A 26,926-nucleotide genomic window follows, 5' to 3' on the forward strand; every position below is an offset into this window, starting at 1 on the left:
GTCACGGCCCTGCGGCTGCTGCTGGACGCCGCGCCGCCCTTCACCTGCTCGCAGCCGGTAAGCGGCGCCGGGAGCGGCGGGCCCGGGCGGGCGCCGGGAGGCTGGGACGGGGGAGCTGCGGGGCGGGCGGTGTGGCTGCCCGGGGAGCGCTCGCTCCCTGGCGGAGGCTGGGCGCGGGGAGCGCTGCGAGCCCCGCCGGCTTCCCCGGGCCGGGGGATGGCTGCCGGGAAGCGCCCGTCACGGGCACCGCCGGGCGGCCGCGGCTGAGCCGTGCTGGAAGCGCCCGGAGTCCCGGAGCAGGATGTGAGTCTTTGCTAAGAGCTGACGTTGCCCAATGTCCTAAAAGTTTTAACTAGCTCCTTGCGGCTGAGGGTTCTTCAGGAGAACGCGGGGAAATAAAGATTCCGTGTACCCGGGGTTTTGGAACAGCTAGATTTTGGTTGCCTTTTCTCCCTGTGAAACCGGCCAGACAGGAGCTGCAAATGTGGTGTCTCTGTAAAAAGCGAACCAACCAGCCCGAGCGAACTTTGGCAGCCCGGAGTATGAACTCGGGCTGGTCGCTCTCTCTGGTGGTTTTTGAGGATTGTTTTGGATTTGTTTTGTTGGTCGCTTTTTTTGTTTTGGAGGGGTTTTTTTTGTCTCAGATACATGTAAAGAGTGTGTAGTAAGGGGAAGAGATCTGCTTTTGCTTTTTAATTCTGTTAACAATAGCAGTGAGACGGGAAAATGGGCAGCTGTCTGCTAAGCTGGACAGCTTTACGTGCCATGGTGTACTTTCAGTAGTCTGGCAAAGGCAAATAGGTACAGCTATAGACAAAAACGTGCCCTTTGGGATGAAAGCTTCTATAATCTTTTTCTGTACACATTTTCTATCTTTTGTCTAGTCTGACACCTCTCCTAATGTTTGACTATATCCTTAGCCCTGTTTTACCTGACCTCTGCTCTGCTGCCTTCTCTCTTATTTAAAGAGACCCTAAGAAAACAGACCAGTTCTGCAGTTTTACTTTAGGCTGGACATTGTAGAATTACAAAATGTAAAGCCTTGGCAAAGGAAAAATTACAATATTGCTTAGGCATCTCACATAACCATGATATCCCAAACGTTGTTAGTCACAGAGATTGACAGTAATATGTTGAAGAGTCTCTGTAAGTCCTTGGATGCTTGGGCTCTGACTGACTTTGTCTTGCTGCCTGTACCTCTGTTTTGAGGAAATGTGACCACAGTAGCTGGGTGAGAGGCTCACCAGAACATCACCAACTTTCACAGAGAAGCTTTGTTGCCCCCCCTCTCTGGTGTGCACACAGAGCAGTGAATGTACAGGGCTGCTACACTGGCCTTTTCTATCAAAAAGACAATTTCTATAGTGCAGATAGACTTACAAAAAAGGAATCCACTTAAGCCCGGGAGCAGCCTCTTTAAGCAGTTGTGAAGCTGCTGACACACGTAGGAAAAAGCACCACCATCTGAAGCTGTGACAGTTGAAAACAGTTCCCCCTTCCCTTTCTGTGGGTTGCACTGTTTTCAGAGGATGATTCAGTAACCCTCCCAATGCGTGACTGTGGTGTGGTTCAAAAGCAAAGCTGCTGCTGCGCAGGGTGGGTGAGATTCACTTCCTTTGTCTAACCCACCGCGCTCAGGCTGCTGTTGCTGAGCTTTGGAGCAGGTCAGGGTGAGCCACGGCGGCTTCCTCAGCAAAACTCTCATGTGGCAGAGGCTGTTTGGGAGATGAAGTGGTGGAGGGAAAGTGTCATATGTGGTGTCAGTAGACACCTGAAAGTAAAATTAAATGCTTGTTAACAGCTCATCTTATTAAAATGCCAACAAATGCACTTAATGGGCCTCATTCACCACTACTCCATCAAACATGCTCAGCTGTAGGGCTGAATAGCACAGCTGCAAATACAGTTCCTATCAGTAGCTGTCATCTGCAGTGGCTTTTTTCCTATGTGCAGGGCAAAAACATCCCACAGCTTAAATACCCATCTGTTTTTCCACCATCGAGTGTTAAATCACTGTGTTCAGTCATTGTGCTGTAACAGTTTTGAGACATGGCATGCCTGGGTGTCCTGGAGGAATGCAGCGTTTATAACCCTGCTATCTTTGAGGGGCTGGATAGCCGTACATGTCTCTGAAATTTATCTTGCCAGCTTGATTCAGTGGAAGTCTCTGGAGAAGAATTGGTGTAGCATCTCTTATGAAGACAAGCCGTGGTGGTGCATGTGAGGAAGACTTTTCCCTGGTCTCCTTTGCAAATGTGTTCTCTCATTCCCTTCTGTGGCATCTTTCTGCTGTGTAGGATGTTAACATAATCACACTGAGTGCTGTTAAGGTATTTTGAACTCCTTGGCATGAAAACGATTACTGATCAAAACTACTGAACTTCATCATAAAAAGGGTTACTGATCAAAACTAAGAAAATATGATAAAGACAACTTTAGAACTGATTGTTATGAAGAAAATTTAACTTTTGAATTTGGATTTGATTTTTCTGAGAATTTATATGAGGGCAAGCCAAAAAGTTAGGAACAGTAGAGAAAAAGGCTTTAAAAGATTAAAACAATTTTGTAAAAGATGCTGGCTTCCTAGCAGCCTTACACAAATCATCCTTCAGCACTTATTCCTGTAATGTGTTCATGTGCTGATCTCTGCTTCTTTTTACTAAGGAGTTGGAAAAGGGAAACTGCAGTAAACTTCAAATCATCCAAGCCTCAGAAGATACACAGAATGGTTCAAAGGTGAAAGGCAGATTTTGGGAAGCTGGAGTCCTTCCCATTCAGCAGCCACTCTTTAAAGGAAAACTGGACCCTTGCCCGGCTCACAGTGGTTTTTTGTAGTTACCAGAGCATCCTGCTGGGAAATCTTTGCCTCCCATTACTTTAATTGAATTGTTATGGGGTGGTGCTGTTAATCAGTTTCCCAGGTTTTTTTCATTCAGATCCATATGATTCTCCACAGTGTATGGTCTGTTGTTTTTAATGTCAAAAGCGAAACAAAAATCATTTTAAAAGACTGAAAGAAACAGTTGCTTAGCTTTCTGTGAAAATACAGCAAGTAAACATGAAGAGTTGACTGTGCCTGTCCTGCTGATAATAGTTTCAGCATCACCTCACAATCAACTTCTCATATTTATGCCTCCCATGTCTGTAGCTTTGCTTGTTGGGCCAGTTGGCGAGTGAGCCCCACACAGCCACCTACTCACTCCCTCACCACTGGGATGGGGGAGAGAATCAGAAGGGTAAAAGTGAGAAAACTCATGGGTTGAGACAAAGTTTAATAGGGAAAGCAAAAGCTGCACACACAAGCAAAGAGAAGCCAGGTGTTCATTCACCACTTCCTATGGGCAGGTAAGTGGATCTCCACTCCACCATGGACTCATCCACAGTCCCTTCAGGTCCAGTTCACCCAGGAGTTCCAGCCTGTCCAGTACAGCAGTGGTGCTCTGGCCATTTCCCAGCCTAGGTGCATCACCTCTGCTGTTACCAGAATGTTCCAGGTGCTGCAGAGTGGTGGGATGAGCAGCACTGCAAAGCAGCGGAAGCAAAACCAGCTACTAACAAGCACCAGACTCCCATGTACAGGTGAGCCCCATGGCAAGCACAGGAACCTGTCAGTGGCTACCAGAATAACATCTCTAAATTTGACCTGGCACATTCCTGTCTGCTCTGTTGTTCTCTCAAACCCTTCAAGCCCCGTGGTGGGTGCCAAAAAGGACTGTTGTGGTTTAACCCCAGCTGACAACTATGCACACATCTGCTCACTTACTCCCCCACCAGTGGGATGGGTGAGAGAATCAGAAAGGTGAAAGTGAGAAAAGTTGTGGGTTGAGATAAAGACCATTTAATAAGTAAAGCAAAAGCCATGTCTGCAAGCAAAGGAAAACAAGTTGTTTTTCACCACTTCCCATGGGTAGGCAGGTGTTCAGCTGCCTCCAGGACAGCAGGGATCCATCATGCATAACAATGACTCTTGAGGACAAGCACCATCACTCTGAACTTCCCCCTCTTCATCTTTCTTCCCCCGACTTTATATGCTGATCTTGATGCCTTACGGTATGGAATATCCCTGTGGGTACCTGGAGTCAGCAATCCCAGGTATGTCCACTCCTGACTCCTGCACCCCCAGCCTTCTGGCTGGCAGGGCTATTACAGCAGCAGAAAAGGCCTGTGCAAGCCCTGCTCAGCAATAACAAAAACATCTCTCTGTTACCAGCACTGTTTCCAGCCCAAATCCAAAACACCCATACCAGCTACTGTGAAGAAAATCGACTCTATTCCAGCCCAAACCAGCACACTCAAGTAGGGAAACTAGGTGAAATACTTCTGCTATGCAGAGCTTTGTTAATGTACTCTGGATGAGCCAATGCATCAGATAAGGTTTTGGGTTGGTTGGACCTTTACAAGGGAAAACCAACAAGTATTCCCTCAGGTGCTGAGGAGGTAGCCAGTTGACTTACTTTGCTGCAAACCCAACTGGTCTTTTTCTCTACTTTCTTCCTGGCTTTTGAATGTCATTGTCTGGAGTTACATTTCTTGGTATGAAAGTGTGGCCTGAGCTGCAGCCCAGACCTGTTCACCTGGGTACACTACAAAAAAGAGGTGATGGTTTTCAGGGCAAGGCCTTTCTAGGACTTGCCTTTCTTTGAACTTCTTATACCTCTGCCTGCACTGTGGCTTTATCTTCACGTATCTTTGCTTCCTTATGCCAATAGTGAGGACTTCCCGTGTGGATGAGTTGTTCTTCAAGGCATTTTCAGCTCTTGGGTCATCCCTGTAGTCCTTTGCGGACTGGGAAGGGAGTGTGCCGAGAAGTTAATTGGTGCAGGCTACCTTGTGCTGGGAGGATCATTCCCCTCTTCTTGTGGTAGACCTGCTAAGTGCTTGACTACCTGATGGCAGCTTAAAACACTTCAGCATAGTCAGCTGCACATGCAAAAGTTGGTGTCACAGCAGGTAAACAGGTTAGAAAAAACACACGTGTAGGTAGTCCCTTGAAAGCCCTGAGCGGGGCTGGGGCATGGCGATGCACCAGATAAAATACTGTTGTTTCTCCCCATAGAAACCCAGCGTTGAAAAGGTAAGAAAGGCTTTAATTACCAAGTGTTGGTTCTGAATCCTCATCAACAGATGGATGGCTCCTCGTTTAGCTCTGGAGTTTTTAATGAATGTTAGAAAGGGCACCACAGCCTCATCAAAGCTGGGAACATCCTTGTGAGCACTTCACCTGGAATAATAGACCTGGAGGAAGAGAGGATCCATTTGTAAGCTGTAATGAATCAATATTCATGTTGATCATTAAACAAAAAAGGGGAAACGCAGCATTTCCTCACTTAACCATGTGTTGTCAGCTAAGAAGCAGAACACCAGCACTCAAATGAAAGCAGATGTTGCTGCTCTTCAGACTAATAATGCCTTATATTTTTTTATAAGGGCTTTATCGTGATGCCATTTACAATATTTACTGATAACTGCAACAGAACGAGGACAAAATGACTGAATATTAAGTTATAGGCTTGAACAGAGATCACTACATTAGAAAAAAACCCTATGGGTAGTAACCAGTTATTTTTGTTTCCTCTTGAGGGTTCATCCCAGAGCAGCTCGGCCCCACACAGCCACTTGCTCTTTGCCCTCAGTGGAAAGCACCGTAGCAGCTGCTGTGAAGAAAATTAACTCCATCTCAGACAAAACCACTGCACCTTTTTACATGAGGGGCTTTGTCAGGCCACATAATTTACCTTAAAAAGTCTGATTAAGTGTCTGGAGTGTTAGGAGTAATTTTTTTTCATAGCTTAATCTGCTCTTCCGTACTGGTATTCACAATTTACGTTGTTCTCTTTTTCAGGGATTGTAGTTAGCTGGTTTGGGTCTGGTTTAATCAGCGTTTGCTTCCTTGCTTTCCATTTCTTTTTTTTTTTTCCCCAATAATAAAGGATTTAGGTTGCAGGTGCTACATGGCAGTGTCCTGCAGTGGCAGGGAGGGAAAGGAAACCTGCTCTGGGACGTACCAAGTTGCAATAACATTTCTGTTAACTGTACTTGTAACCGGTTTTTTTCAAGTATGACAGGATCTAAATACTTAGTGGAGGATTTTTCTGTACATTTGTCTGCAATAATTAGGTCCAGTATAATTGTGAATGTGCAGTTCAGACTAAATTGGTATTTATGTGCCAAAATATTTGTTCTGACTGTGGGATGTTGCCTTAGTCCTAACAGGGCACCAAAGATGATTTCATTTTGGAAAACAGAACATGGCTAGCTGGCTGCTGAGAAAACCATTCCTCAGCAAAGTTCAGTTCTCAGGCAAAATGCCACGTAGATTTGGGTACGCTTAGAAGTTCAGGGTAGCCCATAAGGCAGATTCCATCCTTGGAGCTGATTGAAATGTTCCCTAAACAATCATAAAGTTGGTTAACATTACACAACTTGGGTGTCGCACTGAATCTTTTTCAGTATACCTCTATCTTGAGGGCATTTGTGGTGCAGTAATTGGAGTGTGGATGTGTTTCTTGTGAAGGTTGGATTTGTACCTATGTGTATTGTTGTGACTCGTGTAGCAAAAGCCTGGAAGAGATTCTCAGGTTTTATTTTTTATATAAGCATGAGGAGCTTAATGCCAAATCTTCCTGCTTTCGCTCCAGGTTTGCAGGAACCCAGATACATGAGCTGAAGTGTGAGCATTAATCTCTGAAGTATTTCCTTCATAGTCAGTAGAACTCCGCCCATGTTTGAAATTGGTTGCTCAGCTCGTGTGGTACTCGATCTCACCGAACTTTATACTTTGTATTTCCCTCAAAAAACAGAAAGGTTATTAATTGATGTGATGTTTTGCCTCTGCTAGGACTGCTCTAAAGGCAGGATGTAATTCTGTCCTGTCATAAGCAGACAAAAGCCAGCACAGCTATGAAAAAGCAGTGTCCACCTTCCTCTTCAGAGCTGGTGGTTTGTTGCCAAGCAGGAGCAGAAGGGCAGAAGATCTGGTTCACGGATTCTGGACCTTGCTTCCCTTTCAGGCCATATCCAGGTGCCTGCCTGGTGCCAGCTCAGGGCAGGCTGCAGTGCTGGGCTTAAGGGAAAGGAGGTTGAGGGCTGTGCCTCTGACAGTGATGCTGTGTAATGCCAGCTCAGTGTCTATGAAACTTTAGCTTTTTGTGCCATGGGTGTTCACTACCAAAAAGGCACAGTTGGCTTTTTCAAGCAACCATCCCTAAAAATGTAAGTATACCCTTGGATGCTAAGCCCTAAATACACTTGGAGCTGACCGTAGGAAGTTGTGGAGTTTAAAAACCCAACTGCCTTCCCCCCTCCACTGAAATGAATTATATGATGGCAATAGTATGACAGTAATATCCAGCTTTATTTATCAGGGCATAGGAAATGAGTGAGAGGAAACCTAGCCCTCATTTTGATTTATATGTCAGTGACTTCAGGCTTCCTTCTCACTGGGATTTTGCATCACACTAACCAAGCAAGCTGACATGCTTCTTCCTGGTGACCATGGGGTCTTCCAGTATCAACAAAACATAACTTAGAGAAGCCAGGCAGAGCCCACAAAACTTCTAGTTGCTTCTTTATGATCAGGGCATCTTTATTCTTAATAAGAAAGTGCCTAATTCTGATTAATTGTTTTTTCCTTAATGGGTTGCCTCTCAAATACATTGCTTGAAAATAGAATCGCCCTCAGTGTCAAGCCTTGCTGCAGAGGGCTTGTGCTCCTGGGCTGATGGGCTTAAGCTCAGAAGAGACCTCACCACTCTCTACAAGTACCTGAAAGGAGGCTGGAGCCAGGTGGGGGTCGGGCTCTGCTCCCAGGCAACAGCGACAGAACAAGAGGACATAGCCTCAAGCTGCACCACAGGAGGTTTAGGTTGGACATTAGGAAGAAGTTCTTCACAGAAAGGTGATTGGACATTGGAATGCCAGGGAGTTGCCTCGGGCTGCCCAGGGAGCTGGTGGAGTCACCATCCCTGGAGGTGTTTGAGGAGAAACTGGACGGGCACTCAGTTGACACGATGGCGTTTGGTCACAGGTTGGACTGGATGATCTCAGAGGTCTTTTCCAATTGAATCTGTCATTCTGTGATACTGATGTCACATAAGTTGTGCACACGTTTCATGCCCTGAGTCCCTGGATTTTTGATCAACACCTTAGTCCGGTGTTTCCATCATGGTTCATTCTTCCAATTTGTGTGTGTCACTGAAGTGGTTTTTTCTGCCTCTCTCCCAACACTGAGCAAGTTACTGTCAATTTTATTCTGAGAGTAACATTCTTGTTTTTTTCCCCCACAGGATTTAAACTGTCTCGTAAGAAGTAGTAAGTAATTTTTTTCTTTGTTGCAGTTTTCTCATCAGATCATGCTCTTTTCTTCTATTTTTTTCCTTTTCTTTTCTTTTCTTTTTTTAGCTGGGTTCATACAGCATGTTTTTCCTGCTAGAATCAGATGGCTGTAAAGGGAAACACTGCTATCATGCCTTGCTTTGGGAGTTTCCAGTTTGATCCATTATAAGCTCCAGCTAGAAGAGGAATGGAAAGTTATGTCTTTTTTGGGACAGAGTTTGGGGGGTAGGCAGTGGCGTGAGTAGAACCCAACCCAACTTGTTTAGTTTCTATTTAAAGCTGGGATCGTCAGTTTTTAAAGAAATGGGAATTTTAGGACAAGTTTGCCAGTAAATGTTCATTACAAGCCATTATGATAGTACTTGATGAAAAAATAGTGTATGAACTAGAATTTAAAAAGGGGCATAGAGGGGTGCAGTTGAGAGTAATTAGTGTAAATTATTGGGTGTAAGGGGTCAAGTCTTAGCAATGACATGCATCTGAATGACTTTAACATACTTATGGGTAACGTTCTGAAAAACGTTCTTGAAAACCAGAAAATGTTCTGTAGGTGTCCATTTGGTACCTGGAGGCAACTGGGCAGTGCTGCAGAGCTCCTTGGCTTTTCCTTGCAGCCCTTGTTCTAAGCAGGCTCATTCCTGCCTCGGTGCCCAACCCTGTGTCATACTGGCACAAGTGCTTTTGTAGCCAGTAGTATTTTTTGTAGTGTTTCTGTTTGACTTGCCAGATCAGGAAGACGACTGTGCTGAAAATAACCAGATTTAAAACTTCTTTGGCAAGAGAGGGCTTGGGTGGGATCAGGTTGGACCGTATTTCCCACTGGCACACAGCCATTGGAATACAGCTTGACAACACGGCTGAGCCAAACTGCAGCATCATCATTAAAATGCTGCCTAATTTGAATATTTGGTTTAAATTCTGCCTTATGGCTCTTGTTTTTCTGCTCTAGGGGAAATCTGTATTTTTTTTAGTGTTTAGTACACTCTTTGCTGAAAGGTACTTTATTCTTGTCAGGCTTTTTATAGATATTTTTTGGTAGAATGAGCATTTGAGGATTGTCTAATTACTCCTAAGCCTAAAACCATACTGTTACATGAAGGGATACTGCCCACTTTCCACTATTCCATCACAGATCCAGCAAAATAGACCCAAAGTGTGCTGGGGCAGGGGGAGGGGGCTGACTGTGCTATTTTTAACATTCTCTGGTAAGTCAAATGTCTTACAAAAGCCTAAGTAGATCATGTCTGTCTTATGCCTGTCATACCTGATTTCACTTTCTGATAACATTACAGGACCAGTTGACCTAACACTGTGTTGACAAGCATAGTTTATTTTTCTGTCCAGGGAGCTCATTAATTTAGACAAGGCATAACAGGCAGTTGTTGGAAGCTGAATTCAGATGTATATTCAAATTTGAGGAAAAGCAGTTTGTAGACCCAAGGTAATTAACTATTGGAACAATTTTCCTGGGTATCTGACAGATTTCTTATGATTGGGAGGCTGGGAATTAGTACTAACATAGGTCTGTTTCAGCAGAAGGTTGAAGGAGATACTGAATAAACTTACTTGACCTGTTTAGCCTGTCTGCATTGATTGTGATAAGTACTAAGGGATTTTAAGGAAAAGAGGAAGTTACTAGAATAAGTTCAGACCATTCCAGGCAGTTTACAGAGTAAATTTTCCATGCTGAAAACTGCCTTTCTGAGCTGGAAGCAGTCTGTCACCCAGTTTTCCCCTCAGAGTAACCCTGACCCAAAGAGCAGACCATAATTGCAGATTAAGCAATTAAGCAGAGCTTCCTCAGCCCCACTCTAAGTGTGGTTTTCATTTGCTGGACAGGCACCTGCATGGAGTCGAGCTGGCTGAAGGTTCCTGCGTGGACTCCTTCTGCTCCAAGCAGTCTCCACGTTTCTTCGGATGTTTTCCGTCGGGAGGATGGAAAACTGCTCCCTGTGCTTCAGATAGAGTGGAAAGTGGCCACGGATGGTAAGTGGTGGTTGTTTAATTTGAGCATGGAGCAGATGAAGTAGGTGTGATCTAGTAAAGACAGCGAGGAGAATTATGACTTCAAGTCATGAAAGCAGGTCTTTGAAATTTGACAGGTTGTCTGCTTAATTTTGTTTGTTTGGCGGGTGTAATCTCATCTTTGTGTGCCTTGATAAAGGAATAATTGTCTCATTGTTGGAGCCTAAATGACTGCCAATAAGTCCGGTTTTCTCACTCTCCAAATACCTTTGATTTTTTTGTCTGTAAATGATGCTTCCCTTGCATACTCATGTCCAAAGTTTAAGACAGAACTGAACACATTCATTTCTTCCTTCTGCATGGCCTGTGTCTGAGGGCTGTAGAGTTACAGTCTCTAGCTATGGTAGTGTAGAAGCAGGTGTGACTCAGGCAGCCCAGTCATTTCCCTCAGCTGTACTTGTAAACTCTCTCGCTGGCACCGAGTGTACCAAAATAAAGGCGTGTTTGCTTTGCCTCCCAAACTGCACCAAGCAGCTTGGAGAGGCAGAGCTGAACACGACACTGCATCCGTGGAGCTGCCAGGGTGTGTGGAGAATGCAGTCTCCTTCTCCTTTGCTCCTTCATTTGCATGGATGTAGCTTTGCCATGTGGGCAGCCTTTAGGCTGAGAGTTCTGTTAGTCAACCCTGCATGCCCACTTTTCCACGGCCAGTTATCTTTGTGTTGGGATCCTCAGCGCCTCAAAGGAGTAAGACTGTGGCAAGACTAGGCACAGTGGGGCTCTCTGTGGGGGCTGCAGCCTCTGCATGTGCAGAGGAGAGGAAAAGATGAACATGTCCCTCTGTCCCTGTGCCTGCAGCCAGCATCCGCTGTCTGGAAGGGGCGGAGCTCGCCGTGATGCAAGTGAGCAGCAATCAGCAGATCTGTGCCCAGTTTGACTTCCAGAACAATTTGCCTCTTCAGGTCCGTCCAGATGGAGGCCGGGTGAGTGCTAAGGGCTCCAAATTCCGTTTTCTAGTCCCTGGATTTGTTTCTGCTTTCACTGTCTTATGGCAAGGTTATTGATTAAAAAGTGCAGACTGCTTAGAGTCTGTATTGGGCTCGAGATCTGCTGTCATTTCCCATTTCTCTTTCACTCTTCCTACCCTTCAGGTTTTAAGAATTGTTGCTCTTAGTACCTAGCATGTGTCATCACTCTGGATGTTGCTTAAAGCAAATAGTTGTAGGGGGTTTTGCATTCTGCTTGAGAGCATGACATTTTATAGCTTTTTAAACTCAGCTCTTCCTATTGCTTCCACTTCTTTCTTGTACTCTCTTGTTGTGGAGGAAAGCACCATGGTCCTTCAGCTTACACTCCTCCTAGGAAACTCATCAGAAAAGTGCTGAGCATCCACAACAGTAAGGAATATAAACAATAAGGAGTTCATTCCTTACCACACAGAATTTGGTCATAGTTAGCTTACCACTTACCACATACCACTGGCCTAGGAGCCAATGGCTCTTCCAGAATTTGCACAGGATTGCTGATGCAGAAAATGTTACAGATTTAAGAAAATATGTATGGAATAGCCAGGTACAGAACTACATATGTATAAATGCAATTCTAAATGCTTAGCACTTGCACAGTGCTGCAAAATTCATTCTAGACTGAGGTTTCCATCTTGAAACTGCGTATTTTATTCTAATCTCCTTTCAGTTCAGCATGTAGTTTGGTGGAAACTCCACACAGTGGTTTGGCATAGAACTGTTGTATCAGCTCAAAGATCCTAAGAAAAATCTAATTCCAAACAGAACAATTGAGACAGACGAAGGGGGGATGGCTATATTTAATACACTTGAGTTCTAATTTTTTATAGTCAAGCTTCAGTAAAAGGGTTATATGGGATGAGGGAGCACCGTGGGACAGGGCCAGGTCAGCTGTTAATTTCAGTGCCTTTAAAGAGCAACATTGTCCTTTAAAGTCCTTGTGGATGTGTGTTGTTTTCAGTGGAATTTCACTTTTGACCGTTTTGAAGTGGAACCTGGCCAGACTTACCAAGTGACCGTGTATCACCTGCCCAAGCTGGGGGTAAATGGAGACTACAATTGCAAGTCCACGTCTCTCACAATACCTGGTAAGAGGTGATTTAGTTCACTTAGGCCTTGAGTTTAGGAATGCAGTGGTTTGTGGACCTGGGGCAGGAATGTGGTGGTTTGTGGGCCTGACATCACTGCTGCTTTTACTTAATTTAAAATCTTTCAAAGTTGCCCCTCTGCTTGTGGCAGCTGGAAGTACAGGCCAGAATTTCCAAATCATAGGTTTGCCTTCTAGTATTAAATCTTAGGTGTGTGAAGTTCAATTTCAAAGGTACAGCTAGGTATAATTTACCAAGAAACTTGGTAGTGCTGAGTGCTTGACCCTTTCTTGTATATGTGAAAATTTTCCTATTGCTAAAAGAGTTTTTATTGTTTTCCCCAAGGTTGCTGAGCATCTGCAGTGCCCTCTGCCTTCACTAACTACTTCATAAATATTTGTTGCTTAGTACAGAGCTTGAAAACTGGTTCTTAACTTTTTTCTTAACTTGCTTATAGTTGTCAGCCTGACTTTGTAGTTATAAAATGGCAAAGTGTGGAGCGTGTCAGTCAATGTGAGCTGGAAAAGGAGAGGGAGCACTTCATTTTCAGCCCTCTTATCCTTTCTTATGCCTTTTCACACTAAGAACTTCCTGCCTTTTATCCTCCACTGTTCTTCAGAAACCTAATTCATGCTGTCAAGCTCAGGAGTTGCAGGGAGCTTTGCTGATTGGAGCTTACACATGAATTACGGAGACACTGTAAATTTGTAAACTTTGTAAAGTTTAAATTGATAACTTTGGAAGTTGGAAATTTGAGATATGCAGTTTTATCTCAACTGTCTAAGGAAGGAGTTGTTCCTTTTCCTTTGTCCAAACCCTGGAGAAGAGGCATAGTTTAAGGCTGAGAGTTGTAAATCCCACACTGCTAACTGTTGAATATGTGACTCTGGATTTGACTCTGAAGGCAGTCCCAAAAAGCAGGGCCAATCTGTTAAATAAAGCGAATTAGAAATGTGGAAGAGTGTTCTGGGATTAAGAAAGATTCCAGCCTCCTAATTTTCCTGTGTCAGAATGCCTCTGGAGGAATCTATTGCTGAGGTGTGATTACAAGGTGTGGGGATGAAGATGAAGTTTTAATTCCACTATTGTGACCCTTTCTGCACCAGTGTTACATCAGCAAGTGTTCTCAGATACTGCTGCACTATTAAGTGTTTTTAGTCTCGTTAATTTTCTCTGTTCTGAGAAGAAAAAGAAGAACAAAACACACCATGACATCAGTGAAGGGACTGGTTTATTCACTGGAAACCAATACTGTTCTTCTACAGAATTTTGCCACTGCTTTGGAACAAAGGTGCCCACTCATTTAGGAGAGCTTGGTTAGGTGTCTGGCTTCTGATAAGAAAATGTGGTTTTTTTCCTAAATGGAAGTACAATGTTTCTGACTAGCTACTGATGGCCTTTCTTGCAGACTGCAGGGATTCTCTGATGAAAAGAACCATCCCATGTATAAAGACAGGTAACAATTTTGGAGTCGCGTAGACGTGGGCGCTCTGTTGGAATATTTGACAGTTGAGAAACCTGGGAATATCTGCCCCGCTTCCAGGTAGCTTGTGGGAACCCAGGATCCGGGGTGAAAGTCTGGATGATACAACTGTGCTTGTGAGCTTCAACCCATGGATGGAGCCAGCCCAATACCGAATTCATGTGGCCAGTTACCTGAACGAGAAGAAGTGCAAAATGATCACACGGGACTTCACTGGGGTAATTAATTGCCTTCCCAGGTCATACCTTCTCTGGGGATTTAGGCAAACATCTTAAATGCTTGCTAAAGCAGGACGTTTGAACAACAATTTTCAAGGGATCGTTTTTATAGATTTTTAATTGTCTTTGGAAAGAGGAATTTGGTGGATAAAAGATCAAAAAAGAGGTTTTATAATGCATGAAGCAGCCTATAAACATCTGCAAAGTCAAATTTTATATCTGACTATCTGGGCTTTATTACCTTTTTCAAGCCAGTGCCTAGGGAGCTAAGACTCAGGAAGCTAACCAAAACTGAGGTGCAAAGTTTCAATAAATCTTTGAAGTATTTTATCAAATATGATCACAGGAAGGTGTTAATTAAATTTTTTAGATAAAGAACAAGTGATTTAATAACAGATGCTTCATTCAAGCTGAGAATCAGTTTCTGTGGTTCTTGCAGTCTGTGTTGCTGAGAAGCTCCAAGTGTCCAGACTGTCTTCCAATATAAGAAATGTTTTCCTTCAGGCATCTGAGGGAGGAGAAATACTGAATATTTGGAACCACTCTCTACCCTTCCTTGGGTGAGGGCAGATATATTGGCATGCAGTTTGTTTAATCTGTCTGTTCCTTAACACTTAAAACCCTTAGTACTGCATACACTGATCTGTTTAAGTTGTTACTGACACAGATGGGACAGCTGTGTGAGTATTCCCCTGGTAGAGGGGAACACACCTCATTTTGGAGTTTGTATCTGCTAATCACTGTGAAAAATTAGATTATCATGATACTGATTGTGTACAGCAGGTAGCAAGGGCGACTTACTTGCCTGTTCTAGTGTCAGAAGCAGCAGTGTTGACAGCTGCTTCTAATTAAACAAGGAAGCTTGTTAATGTTTACACATTACAAAGCTGAAGACATCTACGTTGTTAAGAAACTGTAAGTTCAGCTCCTTTGAAGTTATACAGTGTACATCCCTAATTGTTTCCTGTTACCTGTGCAATCTTAGCCTGCTGTTTTAATTGTATTACCATGTCTGTCACACAGGACACCTGTAGTGATGGTAGCCAGATCCTTTACCCATTTTGTTCTCTGTGGGCTTCCTGTTCAAAGGAAAAAAAATAGCAGCTTCTGCTTCTTTGGACCCCTCTGTGTTGTCATGTCAACTTCTCTTCTTTTTTTCCTCTTTCATCCAGTTTTCTTCCTTCCCTTTTAACTTGCATCTGATTTCTGCAGGATGGACTACAACAGCAAGTGAATGTCACAATCAAAATAGAGAATAACATAAAAGCTTGCTGCAGCTACAAAATACAGGTGGGACCGCACTATTGTCCCTGTGTCCTTCCTTCACAAACAAGGCAGTGAACACCTGAGGATTGTTAGGGGTTTTTTTCACAGCATTTTGTTCTGAGATTGGCTAATCTGTAATTACCTGCATCAAGGAAATACTATGGCTGAATGGCTGAAAGAATTTTTATATAGGTATTCTCTGTAGTCAGTGGCTTTTCCTTAGTATAGGACTGCCAAGTCAGAAATTATGGGAGTGAGAATGGCAAATGTGCAACCTCAGGAGCTCACAGTCTTCTTCATGTGTAGTGTAAGAATTCTTGATTAATATTGTTTTCTGAAGGGCAATGAGAATTCTGTGTCTCTGTGCTAAAATAGAAGGAATGTTGAGGCAGGGAGAAAGTAAATCAGGGAATAAAATTTCTTGTAAGAATAACCTCTGTTTTCTGAATTCATTTCAACTGCAGATTCAGCCTTTTTTTGCGAACTGTAGCACAGACTGTCTGAGACACTCTGCTTTCATCCCATGTGAACCAGTTCCAAGTGAGAACCACTTTTCTGTAAATTAGATTCCATTGTCTTACAGATGAGAACTGAAGTTTTAACATAACTCTTGTCTTTTGCAGGTACAGAACCATCAGGTAAGAAGTTCTTCCAATACCCTGAGACTCTTTTTGCTGCTCTTTTCTTGTTGTGTGGAATAAGAAATGATCCTTCCTGGGAATGAGCCAACAGGCAGGAAATGTCCCTGTTGAAAATGTTATATTATTTGAAAATAGTACCATGGATGATGGTATACGAACTGTAACAACCATATTGGGAACCCACCAAAGCTCCCACTGAAACCTCAGAGGATGTGAAGATGAGAACGTGGCAACCACTTGGTAACAAACCAACAAAGAGCAAGGAGACCTCAGACCCCAATAATGCTCTTTATCTGGACTGTCACATGAGGAATGGGGAGTTCAGGTCATAAGGGTTTCACTGCCCAGGGGTTTCTTTGTTCAGGGTCCCTCTTTTGAGCCAACCAAGCTCAACCAGCCAAGTATCATAATCAATATGTGCCAATAAATCTGTCTGATGGAGATGAGAGCTCAGTGTCTAAAATTTAACAGTCCCCTTGTAACACTGAGTTCAGAATTAATTGTGCTAAGAATGACTTCACCATGATTTAATGAGGCAAGTATTTGTATGCAGTGTGAACCTTGGAGCAGTTTTTTTAGAGACACTTCACTTGCATGGGATTCTTTGAGAAGCAGTTTTGACAAGAAGAGTCTTAATATAAAATACTTTCTGTCACTTTGCTCAGTGTTAAAAAATTTGCATAATACAAAGCAGCTTTTGGAGAGAATAGCTTGCATATATTCATTTTTATGAATGTCAAGATAACTTGTGCATAATGATTTGACATCTTTGTTTTTGGCTGCAACACCTGTAAGGATCTGCTTTGCTCAAGATAAAAAAAAAAAAAACCAAAAAACCACCTGTAAACTGAAATTCATGACCCAAAATGGTGATTTTTTAAAATATTTTTTGAGTTGGATTACATGAACAGGCAGGACATGGGCGGCATGCCTGTCAAAGCTGGGTAAACATTGCTATTTAGAGGAAGGTTCTTGATCTGTGTTTTCAGTGTGCTGCACATATGGTTCTTTGTGTGGAGCAGGTTTATGGTGCATAGCAGCATCATGGGAGCAGGGATGGGTTTGGAGAAGTTACTGTGTTTTTTAAGGAGGAAGTACTGGTCTACCCAGCACAGCCAGGGTCCTCCTCCCTTGGCCTGTGCTGCTCAAGAACCTTCTGCTCTCTAGTGAAACTCTTTGTGTAAGGCAGTGTCTGAGGAGTGTTTCTGTTTTGCAGATGATATGATGATATGGCTGTACTGGTGTATCACTGGCATCTGTGTGTTACTGGTGGGGTCAGTCATTACAGGTGTGCTGTGTATGACTAAAAAACGAGCAGGTAAGACTCATACCAGGCAGGAGGAGAAAATCCAATGCTAAAGAATACTTTTTCCTCCTTCTGTATCTATTCCTGTTGCTCTTTTGTCCCTTGCTGTTCTGATGCCTTGCCACTGAGATAATGCCTATGAAAACACCTTCTTCTCTTTTACATTATAAGACCTGCAATGTCCTAATACCATCCACTGGATAAGTAAAGCCTTACACAGGTTATCCTGTCTGATACTCCATGTTCATAGCACTTCAGAGCTCATGAGGGGATAAAGGAATCTTGTAGTTCAGCTTTTTGTTTCCTGCAGATTGCTGCAGATATCTTTGCAGTTATTTTTCTCCTGCATTGCATAAGAGTGTTGCAGAACAGAAGCTTCCTGTTTGTCCACACTTTAGTCTTCCCCCTGATCCCCAAAGTCTCTGCAAAATTAATTTTATACTATTTTGAGATTAGATATGGTTTTTAAATTAAAATGGGAGGAAAAAGAATACAGGACATAGAGATTGAGATCAAGCACATGGGAAAACTGGGTACTTAAGGGCTAACTCCTGGTCTTCTGTGCTGCAGCCGTGAGGCAGTAATCACAGGGAAGCTGTGTCACTCACTGCTTGTTTTGCTTTCTTTTTACATGAGAGGGAGAATTGGTAATCTTTTGTAAAATTTCTCAACATCAAACTTGTCTATATGATGTTGCTAGGGACGTTTTAGTCACCTCTTCAGAAAAGCTTCTTAAGAAAAGGACATATTTTGAAAAGCCCCTTCTCCTTAAGGAGAGATAGTTGGGGGTTCTTTATTTGAGACTGCCTGGATTTGGGGGAGATGGTGAAAGTTCATTTTAAGTGCTTTCTGTCACCTCTCAAAGAAAAAATGTAGCAAGAACTGGCTGTGGAAGAGTATTCATTCAGTATGTTTTTTTATTAGGCTTGTCCCTCCCTATGGCTTTATCTCCCTATGCAGTGAAAGATTATTATTTTTGTTTAACCTAAGCTGTGGAAGGTGGTGTGATTTTAAGCATTTAATCTTACTTCGTGTTTTCAGAACTGACAGTGACTTTGTCTCTTCCAGGACGCTGGCAAGGGAAGTGCAGCCACAACGATTTGCAAGCTGGTAAGATGCCACCTGTGTTTTATCAAGCACCTGTCATGCATTCTGCAGGTCTCACACAGTTGCCTAGAAGGGGCTTTTGTAGCCTTTAACTACTCTATAGATGCTTCCTGAAACCAAAAGATAGCCTTAGGATCTTCCTGTTTAGCTAAAAGAAGCTTTGTATATGGACTTTGAAATGCCACATTTGTCAGATGGGAGGTAATTGCTTTGGAATGTGGTGAGACTTTTGACCCAGCTGAGGCTGCACTAGCAGAAGAACATTTGCTGATCATCTAAGCCACAGCAATAGGAGACTGGTTTGGGGTGGTACACTCAGCTCTCCACCAGAGAATACAGCAATATTTGCAAACCTCTTGAAGCTGGTGTAGTGTTTTTGTGAGGTGGAAGTCGATGAATCATCTGGACATTATTATAAATCACAGCTTCACTGTGTCTGTACTTTCATATTAAATTTACACAATGAGATGTTGTCCACATACGTTGCCAAAAACAGCATTAAAACTTAAAAGTTTTATTCATACCCTCCTATGCTGATTGGTGCTGACTCACCCCATTGCAGTTTGGGGAATGTGGCTGTAATTAATGCTTTTCTGTCTTCCATCAGCACCAGACACCGAGCTCTCCCTGCCGCCCTTGAAGCCCCGGAAAGTTTGGATTGTGTACTCTGCTGATCACCTGCTCTACGTGGACGTGGTGCTGAAGTTTGCCGAGTTCCTGATGACAGTCTGTGGCACTGCTGTAGCCCTGGATCTTCTGGAGGACCACCACATCTCAGAGCTGGGGCCGCTACCCTGGCTCACGCGGCAGAAGAAGGAAATGGAGGAGCTGTCCTCAAAGATCATCATCCTGTGTTCTCGGGGCACCCAGGCCAAGTGGCAGGCCATGCTCGGGAGTGAGCCTGTGTGTCTCAAGCAGGATCTGCAAAAGCCAGTGGGAGACCTGTTCACCCCAGCCTTGAATCTGATCCTGCCAGATTTCAAGAAGCCAGCCTGTTTTGGAATGTACATAGTCTGCTACTTCGAGGGAATAAGTAGCGAGAGAGATATACCTGATCTGTTCAATGTCACATCCAGGTACCAACTGATGGACAAGTTCGAGGATATTTATTTCCGCATTCAGGATCTGGAGAAGTTTGAACCTGGGCGGATCCATCGAATCCCGGAAATCACGGCCGAGAATTACATCGATACCCCCAGCGGGAGGAAGCTGAAAGAGGCCATAGAGAAGTTCAAGAACTGGCAGACTGAGCACCCAGACTGGTTTGAGAGTGAAACCATCTGCTTGGATAGTGATGAAGAGTTGCATTCCCTAAACAGAGAGAGCCGGGTGGATTCACTGCTGAGTGAGCCAGGAGGAATTGTGAAACACCAGCTGCACCTACGTGAGCCTGACCCCAGCTGCTGTTACGTCATCGACCTCCACATGCATGAAGGCCAAAGTACAGGCTGTAAACTGCAGCCTCAGCTTAATCCATGTGGGGATCCAAATTCCCAGACTGTGGTCCTTCCTGTGGATGTTCCTCGAGTTCAGGTAGTGGAGCCGGTCTCTTCCTTGGAAGACAGAAATATTCTCAGTCATCATGTGCTGAGCAATGAGGACTGCATGGAAGGAGCTCCTCTTCTGGAGATGAGCTTTCCAATGAGGAATAACCTCATCCTCCATGAGGACTCTGAGGTTTCAGCAGTAGCTGACCAGAGTCCTGCAAACCTCTCAGATGACCTGAGTGACCATCTGAATGGACTCATGTACCCTCTTTATCAGCAGAGGGTCATTCCTTCAGAGCCGTATCTCTGCCAGGGGGAGGCTGACAAGCAGCACCAGCTGGTCTTTGATGACCAGTGCAATGACCAAAGACAGTCAGTGCAGTCAGACCAGGGCTACATCTCCAGATGCTCCCCTCTGCCTCCTGAGGACCTTCTAGAGGAGGAGGAGGAAGAGGAGGAGGAGGATCAGGAACAACAGGTGGACTTCCATGAGCTCTCTCCAGAGGTCTTGGACAGTCTAAAGAGCCTCCAAAAGAAACTGTTTTACCAGGACATTCAGAGGAGCTCCAGCTGGAACTATCCAGCAGAGGTGATGGACATTGACCAATCTTTGGAGGAGTGTTAGGCTCTGCCTGGGACCTGCTCTATTTGATATAGAGGGATGGAAGGTGGTCCCATGCAGAGTAGTACTGAGACTGCATTTCCAACACCATCCTTGTCCTTGTATTCTAAATGACTAAGTGGTGGGATCTTCCTGTGTGCTGCTGGGATGCAGCACTGCCCAGCAGAGGTGAAGTGTTGCTTCCAGTCTCTGTGGAAAGAAGCCGTGAATGTTGGCCACCCCTGTGAAAGAACAGGCAGTGGTTCTGTTCCTTGGGGAAAGGCATTACACTGAATTCTCACTGATGGATGGCAGAAAAATTACTATGGCTCATCCACTCGTGCCTTCACAATGCCCTCCAGCTGTGCTGATTCTATTGCACTGGATAAAAGTCACAGGCAGGGTTTAGAAGATAGGTTTAGATAACATGGTAAAATTTGCATTGCCATTTTAATACGCATTTTAAACATTTGGTTGTAAATACTGCGTTAAAGATGCGTGCCTTGAATTTCAGCTGGATTAGGGCTGTCTCTACCTGGTTGATACATGTGCCTGGAGTTTTTTTTGTTCCCCCTCATCATTCATTTGCAGCTGCAGTTCCATGGTCATTTCAGAAATCAAGTGGAGTAACTGAGAATAAGTGGGATAAACATTTGAATTGAAAGTCTCCATAACTCTCCCTGCCTCCCTACTGGGAGGTGTGTGCTTGAAAACCAGCAACAGCAGGGAGGGGGAAGAGGAGACCAGAAAATGGAATTTGGGTTTGTTACACAGTTTTAAGAAATGTGGGGCTGAATACAGCATCACAGAATCGGGGGAATCTGGGGTATTCTGTGACACACTGCTGCAGTGCTGTTTGCTTTTGGGTGTCTTAGCACCAGGAAGATGTGAACTGAAGATATAGATAGTGACACACAAGGAAATGAAGGACTATTTTGGAGGAGAAAAAAGTGTAGCCTCAGCAGATGCTGTTTCAGAGTGGAAATTATATCTGAGTTAGGGGAGGCTGAGCGAGAACAACTGCGAGATGTGCTTGTGTGGGCTTAAGCTCAAGCACAGGTTGTTATCCACAGTGAAATACTGAACAGACTACAGGGTTCATCTTCCAGGAGCACTGATGGTAACTCTGTCAGTCCCAGCAGTTTTTTAGAATAGGCTGGATGCACTAGAAGAAGTTATTCCCTGCAAGTGATGGCATGTTGGCCCTTGTAGCACTGGCTGGGTGCCAGACTAGTTGAGGCTGGCATTTACCCTGTTTCTTATCACTGTTTCTGCAGCCCACTGGGTAACAACCTGTGAGGTGGAAATACATCCAGGCCTTTCTGCTTTGTCGTCTTCCCGTCCATCTAAGTTTACTTGTCAAAAAATCTTACAATAATTTTATCTCAGCTTTTTTTAAAATCTGATGTCTCAGAAAAGAATCTCTTCTTTTGACTTGCAATTTATTTTGTATTGTGTATATTTTATAATTTTATTCATGTCTAACCTGTGGGGTATTTTTCCTTAAATTATAAAACCAAGAATACTTTTTGGATATATTTACTTAAACACTTCTGTGTCCTCAATTCTGCCTAACTCCTTATGTTGAGTTATGTTAAGTTCTTGGTATTTGTTACAGAAATCTGAGGCAAAACTGAGCCAGAACTGAACTGGCTCACAAATGTCAAAATATTCTTGCAAAGCACAGTATGGAGAGACCTGGATAGAGCTGAAGGCCTGCAGCCGTGGGAAGGGCACATCCCTTCCAAACGGGTGGTAAAGGAATTGTTTGTAATTTCCATGCAGGACTCTTAGGACAGCTTGGTAACAAAGGGACAGGGCCTGCAGACATCCAAACTTAAGGCTGGGAGCCTTCCTGCTCCAGCAGGAATCCAATCTAACCCAACAGGAGCTAAGCAAGAGGCAGCTGTGATCTCAGTGCTTCTCCAGTGAGAACCCATTTCCCAGATTATGTCAGTAATTGCCATCTTGATGATCCCACTTCTAAAAGTTTCTTTTATCTTACAGCAATTAACATGTAAATCTGATTCTTTTTTCCCATGAGTCTTTTTCAACTGGTATAAATTCCTATAAATCACTTAAATAGGAAGCTCAGAAGTGTCATCTGAATTTCCTTGCCTTAGTCGTTCCCTTCTCAAATAACTCCCTTGGTGTTACAGCTCTTAGAATTTGCTTTCACTTACAAAAAGTTTGTTTGAGGGGAAAATCCAGACACTATTTTAGCAATCCAGTATGAGGAAAACGAGTAACTTTAACGCATCTGTTAGTCCCTATTCAATACAAAATTGAATAGCCCAGCAAGACTCAAAGGAGGAAAAAAAAGAAGAGGAGCAAAATCAGTCACAAGTTTCTAATTTTATTTTAACAATCTTGCTTTTTAAAAAATACAAGTTCTGATTAATGCCAGGGGGATGCCAAGTGTCCATCAGCCACAGGCCTTATCTCTCACTTCCATTTCCCCTCCTGGGAGTAGTCATCTCTTTTGTCAGGATAGCAAACAAAGAGCAATAAAATGCTAAATAACTGAGTTGTGTTACGAGGCTCGTAACAGAATCCCAAGGGACCTGTGTCTTAGTATGGCACAATTTCGTTCAGCAAAGTGTTACTGACCTGGACCAGCAATTTAATGTTGGCAGAACGTAGAGGAGTTGTGCAAGGTGCATCGGGAGAGGTATTGTTTGCACTTCCGTGGTACCACCGTCTCTCTTCTGCAAACAGAGAGGTTTAAATGGAAGCAAGAGCTCGATTACCAAAGAGGAGGGAATTCAAAAGGGGGAGCAGGTTTATAAACAAGACCTTGAAGATCTTTAAATGTTTTTTCAAAGTAAGTAATTGCAGGAGCAGCAGAGCTGCCCTTTTAGTTGCAAGGGGGCTTCTGTATAGCCAGCTACAAAAGCTTTACACTCTCCAAACAGCACATGTCCTAACAACCTAGAAACCATGGCACCACAAAGAACAACTTTTTCTACAAGGAATTCTAAGCAACAGAAGTGTCATTTTGCAGGGTCATCTGTCCCGGGCAACCTTTTCATCCACGGACAAATCTGAACTGTGAGTTCACTGCCAATGGGTTCAATATGCCATGGCCAGATAAATTCCAAATATGCCATTTTTCTCAATAATATTCTAACTGGAAAAAGGCACTCACTGTTGAAACAGCAAACTTTGTTATGGGCTATGAAGGGGTACTGAAGTAAGACTTGTTAATAATCCTGCTGTGATTCTTTTGATGTCTCAGCTATGCTCACGCTTCAGTGTATTAGGGGTTAGCACTTTGGTGCTGTTGGGAACTTGGCCATAGGAGCAGCAAAACACAGTTGGTGATGAAAAGCTTTTTTTTTTCTTTTTTCCCTTCAGCTTTTTTTTTGCAAAGTTGGTTGGGGATTTTTTTTTTTTTCCTTCAGCTGTTTGACTGAAGAATGGAGCAGTCCTAGGTTCAGGTATCACCTTATTCTCTCTTGAATAATTATTTCTGAGCTTCTACTATCTATTTAATGCTGAAAAAGGAAGGTGCAAGGAAACAAATACCTGTACAAGCATCATGTACCTGTAATTACACCTCCTTTGGCCAGGAACTTAGCATCCCCTCGACACATTTCACATCACATAGGAAAAGTTCACAGTACCAAGTTTTACAATCACAGTCACTCACAGCACCAAGATTGTCCAGACAAGAAGAAGTTACCGAAGAGAAAGGCCACTGGCCAAAATTCACACAATTGCCCATGTAAGGGCTCAGGTTAAAAATAAAGCACTGGTGGGAAAGTTAAGCCTAGCTTTTGCCAACTCTCCATTTGGCATGAGGAGAGCAGCAAGTCACCCATCCTAGCTGCACTTCTGAACAGAACAGCACTATTGACCCATCTTTTCTAGGGGCTGTTCTAGCCCCTTAAAACCCATCAGCCACCAAGAGCTGGGGGAGAAGAGCCCCATGGCAGCCCCACTTCTGCCTCTGGGAGCTGGAAGTTACCAGACTGTAAACATTTTGTTGAAGCAGTCCACCGGAGCAGGCAGTTGATCCCACTCTGTGAAAAGGAAGGTGGGACAGAGGCTCTGAAGCCCCAAGCCCTGAAGGAAAGAATGAATGTGTGTGCGGAAGAAGTCTGGGCTGTGCCTGCAGTCCTGCTGTGGGCTCTGGGTAGCAGTTGGTCGTGCTTTATTTCCCCTTCCCATCAGGACAGCTTGAAAAAAAAACTTGTGACAGGAAACTGTCGTTTTTCACAATTATTGCAGCCTTGCCCAGATAACAAAATATAAGCCTGGGAGGGGCAAAGTCCTTCCTCCGAACGTGGCCTGTGTGCTCCTGCTTCCATGGGGCTGGTTTCAGGAGCAGCGGCAGCCAGGCAGAAGAGCAGGCCTTAACCCCACCCAACATTCATGGAGCTTAAAACCAAAGAAAACTGTGTTCCTGTGAAAGGTTGCTAACAACTTTTCCCCACCTACCCTAAACCACATGCACACAGAGGACAGGATGCTGATACGTGGGCTTTCGGCAAAGCTCAAGAGCCCTTCTGCCTCGAGGGCTGCTGCAGCACTTTGCTTTCTGTGCTGAAAAGTGAGGTTCACTGAGCATGGAGCCCAGCCCCAGCAGTGCCAGCGTCCTCTGCTCTGCTCTGCTCTTTGAGAGGGGGCACTTTGCAGGCTTAGCCCCATCTCTGCTCTCTCAAGCAGGCATGGAAGGGGGCCGGAGGAAATTTTCCAGCCTTTCTGGCTATGTAAAGGAAGACCCTACGCTCCGTGTAAAAGAAAACCAACGCTGATCCCGTAAACATGCATATTCACAGAGAAATGAGAGCCCCAGCACCTGGGGATGCCAGCAGTAGGCTGCTGTAAACCCTGTTCTCACCAGAAATCAATGTCTTGGTGGTTATGAAATGGGGCCTAAGCCCTGGTTTATGTCCATGCTGGATTGGTTTCTTTAGCATGTGAAGTCAATGTAAGATGCAAAAGGTTGAAGCACAGAGGTAGACATTTTGGCTAGGAGAAGGTGGGTCATGGGCTTGAAGTGACCAAGTGGCCAGCGTGCTTCCAGAGGTTCCTTAGCTGGTACACAAAGGCCTGGGAAGCAGAGGCAGCAGCTTTGCAAGACCCAGGGAAACCAAAGCGTGCTTCCTTCTGTCCTTCCCGTACCTGGAGGCAACGTCTGCTGGTCAGGCCCCTCTCGCATCTCATTATTGTGGTCAGCAGGAGTTCTTAAAGGAGGGGACAAAATGTACTGGTCCCTGCTTAGGATGAAAAGGAAAAAAGTGAACCTTTATGGATACAAAGCAACACAATGTCCGGGGGGGGGCGGGGAAGAGCGGGACCCTCCAGAGAGTGGAGGGGCAGAAGCACTAGAAGAAGTCTTGTCATGAAGGACAGGTGCGTTTTCTGGGGACAAGTGTCATCCGTAGGCTCCTGCAGGTAGTCGGGTTTGTGCGGAGCTTCCGCTGCTGGATTTGTCCATGAGGAAAGGAGTAGGGGAGCGGGAGTCTGACAGGGAAGCCCACGTCCCCTTCCCCTGCTCGGCCACGGCGGAGGGAACCTGAGCAGAACGCAGAGAGACAGAGACTCTGCCGGGAGCGGGCCCGGAGGCGGCGGGAGCTCCTCCGGGGGCGGCCAGCGGGGCTCAGCCCTGGGCCGTGACCGCCAAGGCGTTCACGTACCCGTGGGGACCCACGTCCACGTCGGAGAGCCCGTGGGCCAGCGGGGCGGCGGCGGGGGCGGCGGCGGCCGGGCCGTACTTGGCGGGCGGCGGGGCGGCGGCGGGGCGGAGGAGGCAGCAGGTCTCCAGCGCCTCCAGGCCGCGGCAGGTCAGGAAGAAGAGGTTCTTCAGCATGAAGAGGGACAGCGGCTGCTGGTAGCGCAGGAGCAGGAGGCAGCGCAGCGCCAGCAGCGGGGCGTCCAGCAGCCCGGCGGGCAGCAGGAGGTGCAGGGCGAGGCGGGCGGCGCCGGGCGGGCGGGCGGCGCTGAGCTCGTACAGCCACAGCACCGGCGAGGCCAGGCAGAGGAAATAGACGGCGATGAGCAGGTAGCGCAGCGGGGCGGGCAGCGGCGCCGGCCGCCCGGGCTGCAGCACCAGCTCCAGCAGGGAGAAGCTGTCGAGCAGGTCGAGGCAGGTGGCGAGGAAGGCGGCGGCGGCGCGGTGCTGCGGCGGCGGCTGCGGCGGCAGGAGCAGCTGCCCGGCGCCCTCGGTGCCGATGGCCCGCAGCAGGCAGTACAGCAGCGGCGCGGACAGCGCCAGGGTGATGCGGAAGCCGGTGGTGCCCAGCGGCAGGCGCAGCTCGATCAGCTCCAGGATGGAGGTGCCCAGGATCAGCGCCGCCTTGGGCGTGAAGGCGATGGAGTAGATGAGCCAGGCGAGGTGCGCGTAGGCGAAGTCGCCTCCGCGGGGGGGGACCCCGGCCCCGCGGCCCCCGGCCCCGC

General features: G+C 45.3%; 2 protein-coding genes across 3 annotated transcripts; one reads left to right on the plus strand and one right to left on the minus strand.

Moving 5' to 3' along the window:
* Nucleotides 1-6: 6 nt before the first annotated feature.
* Nucleotides 7-21,962, plus strand: IL17RA (interleukin 17 receptor A). 2 transcript variants are annotated; one of them, XM_042050177.1, is made up of 13 exons: nucleotides 7-57; nucleotides 8,286-8,310; nucleotides 10,174-10,320; nucleotides 11,158-11,282; nucleotides 12,286-12,412; nucleotides 13,821-13,868; nucleotides 13,956-14,113; nucleotides 15,326-15,403; nucleotides 15,844-15,919; nucleotides 16,003-16,017; nucleotides 17,237-17,338; nucleotides 18,395-18,436; nucleotides 19,041-21,962. In XM_042050177.1, exons 3-13 carry the CDS (start codon nucleotides 10,182-10,184, stop codon nucleotides 20,543-20,545), a joined length of 2,415 nt encoding a protein of 804 aa, XP_041906111.1. In that variant the 5' UTR covers nucleotides 7-57; nucleotides 8,286-8,310; nucleotides 10,174-10,181; the 3' UTR covers nucleotides 20,546-21,962. The 2 variants fall into 2 exon arrangements, with proteins under 2 accessions (XP_041906111.1, XP_041906112.1); XM_042050178.1 differs by lacking the exon at nucleotides 8,286-8,310 and having other exon boundaries at nucleotides 24-57.
* An 895-nt stretch (nucleotides 21,963-22,857) lies between these two features.
* TMEM121B (transmembrane protein 121B) lies at nucleotides 22,858-26,924 on the minus strand (the record flags this gene model as incomplete). The annotated part of the gene is made up of 1 exon (XM_042050157.1): nucleotides 22,858-26,924. A coding segment is annotated over one exon (795 nt), but the record flags the coding sequence as incomplete, so codon positions are not given.
* Between the last annotated feature and the right edge of the window lie 2 nt (nucleotides 26,925-26,926).

Source organism: Corvus kubaryi, unplaced genomic scaffold (assembly GCF_017639235.1).
Source record: "Corvus kubaryi isolate FWS band 111438036 unplaced genomic scaffold, C.kubaryi_AGA036_p1.0 72, whole genome shotgun sequence".
Taxonomy (NCBI): domain Eukaryota; kingdom Metazoa; phylum Chordata; class Aves; order Passeriformes; family Corvidae; genus Corvus; species Corvus kubaryi.

What these genes read in the sequence shown, in the direction of transcription:
- IL17RA (XM_042050177.1), top strand. Translation starts at nt 10,182, where the DNA reads ATGGAGTCGAGCTGGCTGAAGGTTCCTGCGTGGACTCCTTCTGCTCCA. An exon ending in CACGTCTCTCACAATACCTG is followed by an intron (nt 12,413 to 13,820) that starts GTAAGAGGTGAT and finishes CCTTTCTTGCAG; the next exon opens with ACTGCAGGGATTCTCTGATG. An exon ending in GCTGCAGCTACAAAATACAG is followed by an intron (nt 15,404 to 15,843) that starts GTGGGACCGCAC and finishes TTTCAACTGCAG; the next exon opens with ATTCAGCCTTTTTTTGCGAA.